At 38.1% G+C, this 18,238-nt stretch overlaps 1 protein-coding gene across 4 annotated transcripts in view; it reads right to left on the bottom strand.

The window, feature by feature from the left end:
* Window positions 1–18,238, bottom strand: part of INPP5F (inositol polyphosphate-5-phosphatase F) — a 91,451-nt gene that overhangs the window by 37,557 nt on the left and 35,656 nt on the right. For all 4 annotated transcript variants that reach the window (XR_005723547.1, XR_005723548.1, XM_040254869.1 and 1 more), the window contains exon 3: window positions 7,663–7,799. Coding sequence is in view for 2 of the 4 variants with exons in the window: in XM_040254869.1 (XP_040110803.1) it covers window positions 7,663–7,799 (137 nt within the window). In the remaining 2 variants the exon portion in view is untranslated. The remainder of the gene's footprint in view (window positions 1–7,662; window positions 7,800–18,238) is intronic.

The raw sequence follows: 18,238 nt of genomic DNA, 5'->3' as shown, positions 1-18,238 counted from the left end.
CACTATTGACACTAGTCTCTCAAGTTCAGCATCTCCAAAACTGACCAACGTCTATTTCATAAATCTTGTTCCTTCTCTGGTATGCCCTATCTCAGGCAATACCACCAACTGTACCACTTAAGCAAGAAACCTTCGAGTCATCTTCCGTTACTCTCCCTGATAAAGTCTCTTCTATCAACCCCAACTATTTCATGCTGATTGCTACTGTGATAATTCAGACCATATCTTTTGCCTAAACCACTGCTTCTCAAGGGAGGTGCTACTGGCTTAACAGACTGAAGGATTCTTTTATGCACAATCATCCCACTTAGAGCACAAAACCTAACAGCCTCCTTTCACAAACTGGGGAGTCCACTCCAGCGCCACTTGAAGCACTCCAGGCTTCAAGTACTAAAAAGGGTTCTAGGCTTCCATTTAGTTCCCTTTATTGTGTAGAGATCGCCTGGAGAAGGGAATCGCTACCCACTGCAGTATTCTTGCCTAGAGAATCCCATGGACAGAGGAGCCTGGTGGGCTATAGCCCATAGGGTCTCAAAGAGTCACAGGACTGAGTGACTAACACTTTCACTTTTTTTCACTGTGTAGGGACCATATCTCCACCCACCACTGCCTACTTATGGATCCAGAACCTAGGAGGCCTATGGCCTCTATTTGAGCTACTATTCCATTTGTAGTCCATGAAGATAAGATGCAGTTTCCCTCTAGGCCTGGCAATGTCTTCCTTGTTTTTCTTTCTCTTTTTTTAATCTACTCTTCTCTGGGGCTTGGAACAGAGTTGACAGAGGCCCAATATCCCTTAACTTCCTTACCAACAACTTCAAAAAATGCTAAAATTTTAAAGGTTATTTTTAAAGTTTGCTACAAGCTCATCTAATGATAAAATAACCCCCAAAGAGGGGCTATTTTTAGTCATCATTTACCTTCCTCAGAATGAATATTTATATGATTCTTTAAGAAGTATGAATGTGTAGTATTGTAGGGTAACATCCCAGACTAATTGCCCATATAATAAAATACATGGGATAACCTTTTGGAAAGCCCTCAAAAACTGAATTCTAAAATAAATTCAGCCACAAAGGTTTCAGATAAGGATTGTGATCTGCACAGCAGAGCATAAAGTCACCACACCATCTCTCTTAAAGTTGATTTTTCTAAAGAGAAATTTAAAATTACTTTAAACATAAAAATTTTCAATGACTATTTTAGAATCACCCATATATATAGACAGTGGTAAAGAATCTGCCTGCCTGCCAGTGCAGGAGATGCAAAAGACCCAGGTTCAATCCCTGGTTCAGGAAGATCCCCTGAAGAAGGAAATGCCAAGCCACTCCAGTATTCTTGCCTGGGAAAAAATCCCATGGACAGAGGAGCCTGGTGGGCTACAGTCCATGAGGTTGCAAAGAGTCAGACACGCCTGAGCACTTGTCAGTGACAGTCAGCATAAATATACAGTTAACTTTAGAAAAGAAAGCATGACCACTATCTCATTTTATAAATTTATATATTTTTAATTGAAGGATAATTGCTTTATAACATTGTATTGTTTCTGCCATATATCAACATGACTCAGCCATAGGTATGCATATGTCCCCTCCCTCGTGAACTTCCCTCCCACCTCCTACCCCATCCTAACCCTCTAGGTTGCCCCAGAACCCTGGTTTGAGTTCCCTGAATCATACAGCAAATTCCTATCTGTCTATTTTGTGTCAGTTCAGTTCAGTCGCTCAGTCGTGTCCGACTCTTTGCAACCCCATGAATCGCAGCACGCCAGGCCTCCCTGTCCATCACCACCTCCCAGAGGTCACTCAGACTCACGTCCATGGAGTCTATTTTGTGTATGGTGACAACTTGCTACTCTGTCCATTCATCCCACCCTCTCCTCCCCCGACCCCCGCACCATGTCCACACGTTCTCTGGCTGGCTCTCTGTTGCTGCACTGCAAATAGGTTCACTATCTTTTTTTAAAGGTTAAATTCAGTCCTACCAAGAAATAAGAATATAGAAAAAACTTCTCGGAATTCCTTCCAGTCCTAAAATGCTTTGTTTAGACAGAGCTCATGGGATTACCACACACAGCGTGTACAGTAAGATCACCTTCCCTTTTCCAGAGGCCCAGCCAGTTCTGCATAATATGTGCTTAGGCCCTTATCACAACATTGATACACACAATCTCAAAAAGAAAACCACAACCACAGCATCACACTGCTGCTGCTGCTAAGTCGCTACAGTCGTGTCCGACTCTTCGCGACCCCATGGACTGCAGCCCACCAGGCTCCTCCGTCCATGGGATTTTCCAGCACCACACTGCTCCCCTAGTATTTCTACTGCTCTAACCACTTAGAGTTCACAACCAAGATTAAGGGCTGATGTTGCTGCTGCTGCTGTATAAGGAAAGGAAAATAAATGATTTTACTTTATAAGTTGATATTTATCTATGTCCATCAGGAGCTAAAATTTTAAACAGATGTCTAATGGGAAACCAAGTATGGAAAATGATGCAGTTATCTATTAAAGCAACAAGATACAGCAAATAAGATATGCAGACATGGAACATAAGCCTATGAAACTTTAAAGGATGTTTTCCCAAAAGAAAGAATATCTATGTTCTCATTTATTTGAACTCCAAAGATTCTTCATATCCTTGCATAGGTCTTTTCTTTTTTAAATGGCACACTGCTTTGAAAAACAGTCTGGCAGATCCTCAAAAGGTTAAACCCAGAGTTACTATATAATACAGCAATTCCATTCCTAGGTATAGAATTTCTTTTTCTCACAAGAGAAATGAAAACAATGTCTACCAAAAACTTATACATAGATGTACAAGTTTTGTTATGTACAGAAACTTGTATATAAACATACAGCAATATTATTCACAAATAGCCCCAAAATGAAAACAACCCAAACGTACATCAACTGATGAAAGGATAAATAAAATGTGGTATATCCATACAAAGGGATAAAAAGAAATTAAGCACTGACCCATGCTACAACAAGCATGAACCTTGAAAACACGGTGCTAAGTAAAAGAAACCGGACACAAAAGCCTACATATTTTATGCCATGTAGAAGAACTGTTCAGAACAGGCAAATTTATATAGACACAGCAAGTACATTAGTGGTTGCCTAGGATTTGCCTGGGGTTTGGAGGAAAATGAGTGACTGCAAATGAGTGCAGGGTTATTTTTAGAGTCATGAAAATGTTCTAAAATTAACTGCAGTGATGGTTACAAATCTGTGAATATACTAAACACCACTGAATTATGTGCTTTAAATGGATGAACTGTATAGTATGAAAATTATTTTAAGAATTGGCAAACATAATAAGCCATACAAGTAAAGTAAAAAGTCAACTGGGGTAGAAAACTAGAAATACTATTAATTCCCAACTTTGTAACAAAATGCTTCTGCTCCAATGACAGAAGACAGATGAAGTCCTAGAAAATCTGAGAACAGTGACCACAATAAAGAGCCCAGGGGTCCTGAGGGGAAAGGGAGAAAGCAGTGGGTATTCAAACACAGACACAGATGTCCAAATTATCAAGACATACTAAGAAGCCCTAGACTTCCCTGATAGCTCAGTTGGTAAGGAATCCGCCTACAATGCAGGATTGGTAAAGAATCTGCCTGCAATGCAGGAGATCCCGGTTCGACTCCTGGGTCAGGAAGCCACTGGAGAAGGGATAGGCTACCCATTCCAGTATTCTTGGTCTTCCTGTGTGGCTCAGCTGGTAAAGAATCTGCCTGCAGTGCAGGAGACTTGGGTTCGATCCCTGGGTTGGGAAGATCTCCTGGAGAAGGGAAAGGCTACCCACTCCAGTATTCTGGCCTGGAGAATTCCATGGACTGTATAGTCCATGGGGTTGCAAAGAGTTGAATATGACTGAGCAACTTTCACTTTCAAGAAGACCTAAGAGTCAGCTTCATTTAAGAAAGTCTTATGTGCATAAGATACATATGGTCATGAAAAATAACAGGAATTTTTTAACAGAAGTAGGAAAACTATGCAAAGATGCAAAATACAAAAACTACTCTGAAAATTTGGAATATTGCTCCTCCAAAGAGCTGGAGACAAATGGAAACCAGGGGACTTATGTATCCCTATGGCTGATTCATGTTGATGTATGACCGAAACCAATACAATATTGTAAAGCTATTATCCTTCAATTAAAACTAAATTGTTTTTAAAAACCAGAATATTGACATTGATCATTTCTATGTGGGAGAATATTCTTTCCTCCTCTCAGTTACAATTACTATATAATCAAAAATAAAAAGCCCCACAAAAATTTATCATGCTTCTAAATGCTCTTTTTAACTGGCGTTATATGGAAACTAGAACAAGAATACCAAAGATTTAAATTAACATGTCAGAAAATAAGCAAATAGTTCGTGATTTTCAACAGAGTTGTTCTTTGCCCTTCTATTGTTCACTGTCGCAAAGCTCCATTAACAGAAAACAGAATTAAAGGAAGGGGAAAAAAGGCTTAAATGCAAATTTCTGAAATTATATTCTCTTGAGAGAAAGCCATGACAAACTATCACTAAATTGGGATCTGGAAATACTTTATCTATAATCATGTTTATCCCTAATTAGCAAGGGTCATTATATATTTCCAGCTCTTAACATGGACTGTACTTTTAGTACCCTGGCAAATGCCATCGCTCAGATTGTCCAACAGTACTGTAAAAACACTCAGCTACGTGGGACTATCTCATTTTCATTTGTATGTGAAGATGATCTCATTCACTTGAGAGTGTCAAGAAAGAAAAGGAAAAGTCTTCAGAATGAAGACATTTTAAAAGCTGTCATCACAGTCACATTTTTTTTTTGTTTTAAAATTCCATTAAATGTTCTTTCCTAAAGATTCCTCCCCCTCCACCACCCACCATCTGTACAATAGTCAGCTGAAGCTGAAGCTCCAATTCTTTGGCCACCTGATGTGAAGACCCAATTCACTGGAAAAGACCCTGATTCTGAGAAAGATTAGAAGCAAAAGGAGAACAGGGCAGCAGAGGATGAGATGGTTAGATAGCATCACTGATTCAACAGACATGAGTTTGAACAAACTCTGGGAGATGGTGAAGGACAGCAAAGTCTGGTGTGCTACAGTCTATGGGATTGCAAAGAGTCAGACATGACTTAGTGACTGGACGACAACAACAACCTCAAATGATACAGACTGATGGCCACGAAGAGCATCTTCCTGAAAAGTCCACTAGGCGTCCTATGCAGGCCTCTGGATAAGGATAATTCATTTCCCCAGAATTGGGGGTGCCAGATGTGCAAACTGATGACTAACAGGTGACCAAGGTGCTGAGGAGCTGGTCTCTGCTCTAAATCTAACTGTCCAGGCCCCCAGCTTACTGCTCAAACCAGCACACTGCCCATGCTCACACTCAAGGCCAAGAATGGTGACAGGAAGCCATGCTGATCTTTCAATTTGTCAGCAGTCATCCAAAAGACACAAGTTTACTGGCTTAATCAATGGATAAAATTTTTTTAGTCTGCTCTTTGCTAAAATAAAATGCAAACAAAAACTGCAAAACACTTGTTTTTAACCGGCCCAATTGCCACCGAAGTTACTTGTCTGAGGATCAGCAATAGTGAATAGTATTCTATCTCTAGTACCAATCAAAGGAAATAAGTACTTGAATCTTTTTTTTAAATTTCTATAACAGAGTATCAGTGTCCTCCTAAATTCATTTTAATACTGGTTTGTTAGACTGTCAAACTTCCAGAAAGATCTGAAGCACAAAAATTACTACATTGTTACTGCATACCCTGTTTTATTGCGCTTCACAGATACTTTTTAAGAAAAAAAAAACCAAATTAAGAGGTTTGTGGCAATCGCAATGAACAAGTTTATTGGTACTGTTTTTCCAGCAGCATTTGCTCGCATCATGTGTCTCACATTTTGGTAATTTCCCACAAGATTTCAAACTTTCCCATTATCATCATATTTGTTATGGTGATCTTTGATGTTATTGTGGAAAGACTGACTCCCTGAAAACTCAGATGGTGGTGAGGGCTTCTCTGGTAGCTCAGATGGTAAAGAATCCGTGTACAATGTGGGAGACCTGGGTTCGATCCCTAGGTTGGGAAGATTCCTTGGAGGAGGGCATGGCAACCCACTCCAGTATTCTTGCCTGGAGAATCCCCATGGACAGAGGAGCCTGGCAGGCTGCAGTTCATGGGATCACAAAGAATCAGACACGACTGAGTGACTAAGCACACATTTAGTATCTTAGCAATAGTATTTTTAAATTAGGGTATGTATTTTATTTTTACGCATAATGCTCTTGTACACTTAACAGACTATAGTGTAATATAAACATATCTCGTATATGCACTGAGAAACCAAAAAATTCATGTTATTATAATTATTTGCTTTATTGCAATGGTCTGGAACCAAACCCATAGTATCTCTAAGATATGCCTGTATGTATTTTTTAAAATAATTTAACCCTGTACCCCAATTTCCTTCCCCAAAGTTCAGCCTAGAAAACACATACTGAGTTGTAGGGCCGTGGACACTACACTACCTGTTACCTGCAGTTCAGGTAACAGGGAGGCAAGCCCAGCAGAGGGACACAGGAACAGATGGCCTCAGTCCAGGCCTAGATGTACCGCAAGCCAGCTGTGTGGTTAATCCTCGCCAAGCCTTCTCTCTTCCCCTGTGCAACATGGATTATAACAGTGCCTACTTCACAGAACAGCCCAACGGATGAAACACGATTATCCATTTAACCCTCAGGGCCTGTCTGGTACACCACATAGTGATCAAATTAGGCCAGTGCTATGACAGTGTGATGACACCCCTAGATGCCACATCCCCACACTGAAAGTAGGCATGATACCAGTGCTTTCATGGGTTATTTCTGCCAGTGTGGAGACGAACACTGGCCCTGGGCAATCTCATTATCTTGGCCCTAACTTACTCAACTTGTGGGCTTGGTTTCCTTTTAGAAAATGAAAGTCTAATAGGTCACTGGGTTTGTTTTTTTTCTTCTTTAAAAAAACAAAAATCCCAACTTTAAGAAAAAAAATTACAAGAGAAATATAGTTTTAGAAAAATTTCAAGACATATAGATAAAAAGATACAGTAGAAATTAAATCTAACCTTCCTGACTCTCTTCACCCCAGATCAGTTTTCAAATTGTGCTATAGTGACTCAGACGGTCAAGAATCTGCCTGCAATGAGGGAGACCTGGGTTCAATCCCTGGGTCAGGAAGATCCCCTGGAAAAGGAAATGGCAACCCACTCCAGTATTCTTGACTGGAGAATCCCAAGGACAGAGGAGCCCGGTGGGCTTCAGTCCACGGTGTTGCAAAAAGTCAGACACAACTGAGTGCCTAACACACACAGGGGTCCCCAGAAGCAGAGGTAGGTTTCCAGCAAAGGCAAAGTAGGAAGGGCCCCAAGGAGCTCTTCCCCCATCACCACCTCAACCAGTGCAACTCTGCTTCTATGCATCTTACATACTGGCTTTCATAGATTTTAAAACAAAGGTTCCACACCAAAGTCTGAAAACACAGGACTCAATTACTCTAAAGATACCCAGCACTAGAACTCTATGATTCTGGTCTATTAAATCAAATCCTCATGGTTGCCATTGTACCCATATCAAGTTGCCATGAAATTTTCTGAAACTTCATCTTACCTCTAGCTCAAGATCCTGAGGTTCCATTTCAGAAAGTGATAGTACAGCAATTTTGGTTACTTTACAGACCTCATGGTTTCCTGGAAGTTTGCCCACCAAGGCTTTCTGCCGAATTAAAATAAGCCACCATGGAAGATCTGAAAGAGAAAAGGCATATTTAATGTCTGGTTTCTATAAAGTACTGCTGTCCTAGCAAGCTGAAGCTGAGTAACACAGTATGCAAACAGTACAATCCTTTGGTGAAAGTGAAAGTCAAAGTGGCTCAGTCGTGTCCATCTGTGATCCTCCAGATGCAGGAATTCTCCAGGCCAGAATACTGGAGTGGGTAGCCTTTACCTTCTCCAGGGGATCTTCCCAAACCAGGGATCGAACCCAGGTCTCCCACATTGCAGGTGGATTCTTTACCAGCTGAACCACCAGGGAAGCCCAAGAACACTGGAGTGGGTAGCCTATCCCTCCTTCAGCAGATCTTCACGACCCAGGAGTCAAACCGGGGTCTCCTGCATTACAGGTGGATTCTTTACCAACTGAGCCACCAGGGAAGCCCACAGTCCTTTGGTAAAGAGCACAACAAAGATAGAAAAATGGCCCTAAAACCTATGAAAAGATGTTCAATGGAGATGTAAATTAGAATGTTTTGATACCATTCTCACCCATCAGCTTGGGGATAATAAAAAAGTATTGTTATGACAGCACATTCTGACAAGGCTGTGGGAACCAGGCACCCTCATAGCGCTTGTGAGAACACAAAGAGATACAACTTTTCCAGATGTTAATTTTACTATAACTAACATTAAAACATACCCACTTACTGTTTAACCCAGCAATCCCGTGCTTGTGAATTTACCCTGAAGATACATCTCAACTAAACAAAAATATATACACTCAAATCTATTCACTGCAGCAGTCTAACTGCAAACTGCTGGAAAGAATTTGAATGCCCAAAGAATGGTTGAATAAACTATGGCACATCTATGCAACAGAGTACTATAAAGAATTAGCTATAAAAAAGAATTCAAAGCATTCTATAAACTGATAAGGGGATAAACTGGATATATTATTCATGTATTAATATCTTTATTATTAATATAATAAGATATAGTATTAAATCAAAGCACAATGGAGTAGCTAGAGTACTCTACCCTTTCTGTTAAAAAAAAAAAAGAGAGAGAGAGAGAGAAATATATTTGCTCATTTGTATAGAAAAAGAGAGGAGAGATAAATTAGAAATTAATGAGGTTGGTTACCTAACAAGGGGTAGGTGGAAATGAGATGGAAGGAAGAGAAAACAGGAATGAGATAAAAGGGACTGGAACTGACAGCTCTCCAAGTACACCCTTTGACATACTTCTGACTCTTTGAACCACGATCATGTTTTACATCTCCTCAAAAATAAATGGTTCAAATTAATCAGAATACGGAGGGAACCCAAGATGAAAAGCAGAGAAACCCAACTCTGCTATAAATGGAAAATGTAACCCACTGTAGGAGACAAGGAAGAAAACTAAGTAACTTTGGAAAACAGTATTTTGTAAAGATAAAGACAAAAAGAACTGTATACAATATTGTACTCTGGTAAGCAAGTTATTTGTCAGAAGAATATGGGCTAGCAATTCCAGAACTACTTCATGTGCACACTAGGACTGAGCAAATAAGTAAATATATTGATGAAAGTGGGAGAGGGGTACGAGACAAAGAAATAGTTAATAAATATAAGAAAGAAAGGAAAGAAAATGCCTAGAGGCCCAACAGTTATCTTTTCAATCTGAATTTCTACTTTTCACAAAAGATTTTTATTTAAATGAGAAACAGTCTATGAAAGCCAGCATGTAAAAGCAATTTTTCATTTTGAGACTATACCCTTTAAAAATAGAACCTAATTAATACCAAAGAAACCCCACCCAAAACTATTGAAACAATGTTTTAGAAATTTCTTATTATAGAAAAACAGCATGGTGGATATATATTGTGCTTATGAAAAAATATTTTTTACAAAGATACAGTATTTTAATTTCTTCCATTTTTTCTCCCAAATACTAATCCACTTTCATTTTAGGCATAGTGCTTTGGAGATGTGCGTTAGACATTTCATAAATGCAAGAGTTTGGAAATGTTTGATTAAGTGTTTATAAAGTAGGATGGAAATTCACTCCAAAGTTTCAAGGCTTTTATAAGTCATTTCATTATTCATGATCATTAAACTTTAACCAAGGACCCACAATGTGCTGGGAAGTACGTCAGGCACGGATTAAGGTTACCAAGCATTTAACACAGAGTAAACCTAACACCAATCCCTCCCAGCATCAGTCTTTTCCAATGAGTCAACTCTTTGCATGACGTGGCCAAAGTACTGGAGTTTCAGCTTTAGCATCATTCCTTCCAAAGAAATCCCAAGGCTAATCTCCTTCAGAATGGACTGGTTGGATCTCCTTGCAGTCCAAGGGACTCTCAAGAGTCTTCTCCAACACCACAGTTCAAAAGCATCAATTCTTCAGCGCTCAGCTTTCTTCACAGTCCAACTCTCACATCCATACATGACCGGAGGCCTGGCATGCTGCGATTCATGGGGTCACAAAGAGTCGGACACGACTGAGCGACTGAACTGAACTGAAACCTAACACATACTAAATCACATAATACACAGTACACTTAAATGTTAATACAGTCAGTTGTGTAAAAGGAAGCCCTTACCACAAATCTCTTAACCTTACAAGAATAACTTTTATTTTACACGCAACAATTTAGAGTGTTGGCAGAGGATAAGACAAGCCAACATTAGGAAGCCCTCTTCCTAGTTTATGCCTTCTTGTCTTATTAACATTATGAACTGCAATTTAAAAAAATTACAGCAATGACAAAACACAATGTGCATAATCAAATGTGATAAATGTCGTTCTCATATGCCATCTAATGGTGTGGTACCAAAAATACCAAATTTCAAACTCAGAGGTTTTACCCCTACATAGACTCACTTGGGAAAACAAAAAGCACGCTTTTTACACAAAAATGCTGGTATTGTCAATACTGAAATTCAACTTACAAACTTAAAATCACTTAAAACATTACAGACTTAAGTTCAAAATACCTGAGGGGTTATAATGAAGATTAAATCTGAGAAAATACAGTGTAAATGATCTCAAACAACAAGGAACAAAATTTGTAAACAATAGTTTCCCTTTTCAGAAAAGCCTCAATGTGTTCTTAGACGTCAGAACTCAGACTCTAATTTTAGCTCCACTATTTATCATGTACTTCAGCATAATACTTAACTGTTCCAATTCTTGGTTTCTCACCTGTAGAAGGGGGAAAAATTGCCTATTTCAAAGAGTACCTAGGAGGATTATATAATTTTTATACTCCATATTATTAAGAGTTAATGTTTACCAGGTAGCAAAACATACTATAAAGCTATGGTAAATAAAACAATGTGGTGCTGGTATAGGAATGGAAAAATGAGTACTAGAAGAGAAGACAGAAGACAGAGACCCATGTAAAAATGGGTATCGAAGTTAACGATGATAAAGAGGGGGAAAGATGGTACGTCAATAACTAGTGTTGAAATACATACTGAAGTATCTGCAGACAAATGTATCTACCTGGAACCTGCTCTGAAATAATTTAGACACTGGGAATGTAGAGATCATGGATAAAAACACCTTTTTGTAGTTGACTTGCAACCAGCTCTACAAATTGCACTGGGTTAATGTCTCAATTCATGGGGTCGCAAAGAGTTGGACACAACTGAGCGACTGAACTGAACTGAACTGAATGTCTCATAAGTCGTTCACAATACAGTTTTCTGACTTACTGTTTTCAGTCTCACACACTGATCAAAACAAAAAAACTAAAAGATAGACAAGAAAAATGATATATACTAGTTATAATCTAAGTAATTTGGGATGATGGAAATACACTGGAGTTATATAGCAGTTGATGATAGGATAATACAACCTTACGATGATACTAAAACCCAGTGAATTATAATGTTAAAAGAGTGAATTTTATGGTGTGTGAATTTTATCTCAATTTAAAAAAAAGCTTCTAAAGAACAAAAAAAACTTGCTAGGAGTCTTACTTACTAGAACAGTGAATAAACTAAAAAGTATATTTTCTACCAAACACAGAGATATAAATACTTGAAATAGTGTTTAAAGAAACAAGTAAAATTATCAAAATGGAAAGAAAATGAAAAACTTGAATTGGACACTAAGATATTTCTAGGTTGATTCTAGAAAACAAAGCAAAACAAAAAACCTCTTGGGACATAACCACAATCTGTATTCCTGTTAGCAGCTTCCTGGTGGCTCAGAGGTTAAAGCGTCTGCCTGGAATGCCGGAGACCCCAGTTCGATCCCTGGGTCGGGAAGATCCCCTGGATAAGGAGTATTCCTGTAATTATTTTGCCATAGGTGAAACAAACACAACAGTAAACACATAGAAGCCTGGAAATCCAGCAAAAGTGAGTATGTTAGTTACAGGGTTAAATGATCCAAATATATTTTCTCTAGTTTGAATTTTAAGCTAAGAAAAACGCAAAAGTATAGCATTACTATTGTTTAGCAGTCTCTATCCAGTCAAGCACAATTTCGTAATGAAGCTTTTAAAGGCACCAGAGCAGGTTACTGCATTAATTTATATCACCCACCAGAAAAAGAAACTTGGCTTAATTAAAGCCATCACACTGAGATCTGGCTATGTAGTATAACCAAGGGTCAAAGGTAATTTATTCTAGCAAGGTCTTTTGGTATAAAGATATTTCCTTAACTTTTAAAATATACTACAATGGGGGAAAAGGTCAATTTTGTAACCCTGATTCCTTAAAAAAAAAAAAAAAAAAAAAGACAGACAAAAAATGTGACTTCCCCAGCCAGATAAGAAAACTAACTAGGAAGTGATTATCTTGAAAAGCATGACCAGTTAGGGCAAGTAAAACAACAGTCCTGGAAAAGATTCAGTTGCTTGCCCTATACAATAACTGACTCAGTTAAATTAGGGTAAAGCAATCACAGGAGAAAGATTTTTATTCAAAAAAACCTTTTTTTCTAAAATTAAAATTAGGGGCTTCCCTCACAGCTCAGTCGGTAAATCAACTGCCTGCAAGGCAGGAGATCTGGGTTCGATTCCTGGGTCAGGAAGATCCCCTGGAGAAGGAAATGGCAACCCACTTCAGTATTCTTGTCTGGAGAATACCAGAGGAGCCTGGCAGGCTATAGTCCATGGTGTTGCAAGAGTCGGACACAACTTAGTGACTAAACCACCACTGTATGAAAATCTTTTCTCCCTACTCACAACCTCACCTCTAAGTACTGCATCTAATATTTCTCAACATGGCTATCCATCCTACTGATATGCATCAATAGAAAAGATAAGCATTTGATCCAACAATGCATGTCTAGCAATCCTCTATTTTTATTAATGTTAATCATACAGAAAATAAAGGAATACATTCCACGTGTTTAAAAATGTAAACATTACATATAAAATTAATATTCCCTTTCACCACTGTTCCCCATTCCATGGAAATTCTTTAAATCTCATCCAAACCCCACTTTATGAGTTCTCTCTTATGAGAAGACTAGCAGAAAAAGAACCGGTTACCATTGCTGGCATTAGTCCTTTCAATCTTACTTGAGCTTAACAATGACTTTTTAAAAATATTTACTGATTTATAGCTACACTGGATCTTAGTTGCGGTGAGCAGGCTCAATAGTCTCGGCTCAAGGGCTCAGACACTCCTCAGCATGTGCGATGTTAGTTCCCTGACCAAGGATCACACCCACATCCCCTGCATTGGAAGATGGGCTCAACCCCTGGACCACTGAGAAAGAACCACCAATGACTTTTTAAACATGCATGATTTAGGGAATTTCCCAGCAGTCTAGTGGTTAGAACTCCAAGCTTCCATTACAAGGGCCACAGTTCAGTCCCTAGTCCAGGAAATAAAATCCCATGTTCTTTGAGAATGAGCCCCTAGCATTTTTTTTTTAATGCAACACAGCTTTATCTAGTCTTTTCAAAGCATTCAATTTAGCCTTCATAGAAACAGGAAGTCATTCCTTTTGTATTTACAGTTGATGGCTTTATTTAGTTATGTAATTATAGTATCAAGTAAAACAAATATGAACAGGTATGGAAATAAACACAACCTATAATCTACCAGAAGACAGAGGGCTTCCTACCCAGTCTCCACCAGCCTTTAGAGCATCCAACATATCTACCAATACATTGTGCAGAGGCAGTGAGGAATGCTGGTTAACCTTAAGTGAGGTTCAATTAAAAGAGCTCCTACTGACAGAAATACATACACAGTACATATTCTCTGTGCCACACACTTGAAGTGAGTGAAGTATCTGTGTGAAAATAATTTTGTTTTTCTGATTTTTTTTTTCCTTCTGGCTCACCTTTTTCCAAGACTGTTTCTGATTTGACTGGTTCAGTGGGATTTTTAAGACAATTCAAAACTAACCTTTCTTCGGTACTCAGCCTTCTTTATGGTCCAATGCTCATAGCCACACACAACTACTGGAAAAAAACATAGCTTTGTCTATATTGACCTTTGTCGGCAAAGTGATGTATCTGCTTTTTAATACACTGTCTAGCTTTCCTTCCAAGGAACAAGAGTCTTTTAATTTCATGGCTGCAGTCACCGTGAAGCCCGAGAAAATAAAATCTGTCACTGCTTCCAATTTTTCCCCCTCAGTTTGCTATAAAGTGATGGGACCAGATGCCATGACCTTAGCATTTTTTAATGTTGAGTTTCAAGCCAGCTTATACACAAAAGAATTTACAATTATATCCACATGCCAAATTACTAACATTTATTTACTACATACTCCAAAGTCCTAACATAATACTCAATAACCAATATGTAAATTCTTGAAGAGCTTCTGCAGATTATGCCTCTAGTAAGAGCTTAGAGTCCGCATTCGAACCAGACGAATCAGAGGATGGAAATGTGCCGCTGTGAAGGAAAAAGAGAATTAGGAAAGGCAATTACAGTTGGCTCGCTTTTCCTTTCTTCTGTGTCAAGCTGACAATAAGAATACTTATGTATTTCTCTGCCATTTCAAGTTGACACTCTGAACTAATAAATTTAAGCCAAATGACTCACTGCTCCTTTTATACGTTAGGGCTTAGGTGCTTACAAATTTAACACTGCTTTGTCTTTCTGGTGACTTGAAATTTGGCTGTTTTTGAAATGTATATCTGTTTATGCTTCTTGCCTTAAAGTCTGTTTTGATATTATTATGAGCACATCAGTTTTCAGGTTAGCATTTGCTTGGTTTCTTTTTTCTATCCTTTTACTTTTAGCCTTTCTCTATACATATAGTTAAGGTATCTGTCTTAAAAGTAGCTTGCAGATGAATTTTACTTTTCCATTATGAAAAGCTTTGCTTTTTAACTACTAAATCCATTCACGGGCTTCTCTGGTGGCTCAGTGGTAAAGAACCTGCCTGCCAACACAGGTGTATTCTTGCCTGGAAAATCCCATGGACAGAGGAGCTTGGCAGGCAACACTCCATGGGATCACAAAGAGTCAGACTTGACTTAGTGACTAAATGAGTCCATTTATATGTAATGTAATTGTTAAAACATTTAAGAATCATTCTACCATCTTAGCATTTCTTCACCTGTTCTATATACTTTCTTTCCTTGTCTTCTTTTGGATTGAGTGTTAAAATTATTATTCCATTTCTTCCCTTTATTAGCTTTTTACAATCTTTTATTACTCTATTAGTGGTTATATTGTAGGGTCTGATAACATGAGCCCTAACTTACAAAAGCCTAAGGTAAATAAGTGCTTTTGCCAGTTCCTGGACAAGGAAAGGACCTGAGAACACCAGCCTTTTTTAGCTCACTATAGTTACTATTATTGTTGTGTGTTTTCATTCTGTGTTAATTTTAAACCTCGTATAAAGCTAACTTTGTTTAAATTTACCAACATTTACTCTTTCCATTGTTTTACGTTCCTTCCAACATTTCCACACTCCTATCTGGGATCATTTTCCTTCTACCTGAACAACTTCTTAGTATTTATTTTGGTGCAGATACTGGTGGTGACAAATTCAGTTTGTTTGGCTCAAAATGTCTTTTTTTCCCTTAATTTTTGAAGGTATAAAATTCTAGACAAGCACTTTGAAGGTATCATTCCACTGTCTTCCGGCTTCCACTGTTCCTACCAAAGCTTTATTGAATACCGTTGAATTTAACATGTAGCTTTTCTTTGGCTGCTTTAGGATGTTTTCTTTGACTTCAGCTTTTATCAGTTTTACTATAAATGCTCAAGTGTGGTTTTCTTCATATTTTTTCCTCTTGCAGTTCAAAGTATTTCTTGATATTGTGACTGTCAGAAACAATCTCTGACTAGTTTCTGTTGACCTCATTTTTTTAAATGTATGAAGTATCTTTAAATGATCTGTTATATAGCATAGTAACACACTATGCATTCTAAGAGAATCTAATCATTGGGTAATATCCTAATGGCTTTGTTGTTTAGTCACCGAGTTATTCCCGACTCTTTTGTGACCTCATGGACTGTAGCCTGCCAGGCTCTTCTGTCTATGGGATTTCCCAGGCAAGAAGAGAGGAGCGGGTTGCCATCTTCTTCTGCAGGGGATATTCCCGACCCAGAGACTGAGCCTACATCTCCTGCACTGGCAGGTCGATTCTTTACTACTGAGCCGCCATGGCTCATCTCAAGATAAATCATGTTTCAATGTGAAGGATCCCGCCTTTTCTTTTTTCAAAATTGGTAGGAATTTAAATTCAGTCCACTGTGTGCATAAAACCTATTTCATTCATACCTATTGCATAAGCTATTAATTGGCCATTTAGTACTTTTAAATGAATATAAGCATCAGTCTATAGATTTTATGTAAGTTTATGCTCAGATGGCAAAGAATCTGCCTGCAATGCAGGAGACCTGGGTTCGATCCCTGCACCAGGAAGATCCCTTAGAGAAGGGAATGGCTATCCACTCTATTCTTGTCTGGAGAATTCCATGGACCGAGGAGCCTGGCAGGCTACAATCCATGGGGTCACAAAGAGTCGGACATGACTGAGCAACTAAACTGCATGAATTTAAATTTCTACTAAAAGATATGTATTCACAGTATGTTTAATATAATTTTTTGCTTTCTATTTAAGGCCATTTCTATTTTTAAAAAACTACATCAAGAAAAATACTTTTCCTAATAGAAACAGAAATAAAGTAGTATATTCCTTTGAATATATTTCAAGGAGCACCGTACACCATTGTACATCAAGTAAGTAGAAATACAAATAATACTACCACACAACAATGCTGTTTTTTTCCACTGTCAGATATCTGTAGTTAAAAGTACATCATATTGGGCTTCTAATATTCTCAGTGACCAAAGAGTCAATCATTAATTTGTTCATCTTCCAAATATAGTAGCTACTCAGTGTTTCTTAATGATCACTCTATTGCCTACTAAAATGTCCTAAGTCTGCACATACAGAAAACCGACAGTGACTCATAAGGAGAGTGTCTGGGACATGAGATATGTTTATTAGGGTCCATTTCAAAGGTACCAAATGGTGCAATCAGAAGCGTATTCAGCTTAACAAATTCAAACTCAGCCTAATAACAAAATCCCTAATAATGATCTGCCATAAAATTAATCTATTATAATCTACAAAAATATAAAGACTTTTCTATCTATAACAGTCCTAGGAAACTACAAAAGTCTAAGTATCAATGAGCAAAATGAGTTTCTATTACAAGAGTACATTTTCCACATAACTGTGTCTCTCTCTTGCTAAAATGCTAAGATGTTTCCTTACATATTTATTTAAAATGTTAATCTATTACATACTTTCCTACCTATTAAACCCCAGCATACTAAATATAATTGGGATTATTTATGGTGAAGGTTTATCATGAAGATAAACTACCGTTTTGAGGAGTGACACAAGTATGCTGTGAGGTTGGAGATTACAGGCCTCTCTGCTTGAGGGAACACAAGCCCACAGGCTGTAACAAACCTGAGAGCCAAGTCATAGTCAATTAGATGAATAACCTTCATTTTCTGCCCTGGATGGCTGATACTGGCCACATCTAAGTAAGTGAGGGTTTTTTTTGGTTTGTTTTTAATCAAAAATACCCTTTTTAAAACACAATTAGACCTGATAATAATTTGACTGTAATCACTTCAAAATGCTCAGGAAGATAAAATATTCAATAAGATAAAACCCTTAATAAGAATATAAAGGAGGAAATAATATAAATATAGGAAACACCTTTATAGGTGGCCCATACATATACTCAGTCACTCTTACCTTTAGAAAATTCTTCTCTTTATGGAGTTAAGAACTTTTAATATCACTGCCATAGAAATCACTGAGAAAACAACTGGAGTTTAAGAACAAATTCATTTATAACTGGACAGCAGAATGACTGAAATAGAAGAGGCAAGCTGGCCTACCTCTAACGTACCTCTCTGCCTGAGGATATGAAAATCTGTCAGTTAGAGATATGCTCAGAACTAAGCACATGCTTGTCTGATGCCCTTGGGAAAGCTCAGAACTGTGGGTCACCTTCATGTGTCTCATT

The sequence above is a fragment of the Oryx dammah genome, unplaced genomic scaffold, assembly GCF_014754425.2.
Source record: "Oryx dammah isolate SB20612 unplaced genomic scaffold, SCBI_Odam_1.1 HiC_scaffold_14, whole genome shotgun sequence".
Classification (NCBI taxonomy): domain Eukaryota; kingdom Metazoa; phylum Chordata; class Mammalia; order Artiodactyla; family Bovidae; genus Oryx; species Oryx dammah.
This window is presented reverse-complemented; position numbering and strand designations above follow the sequence as displayed.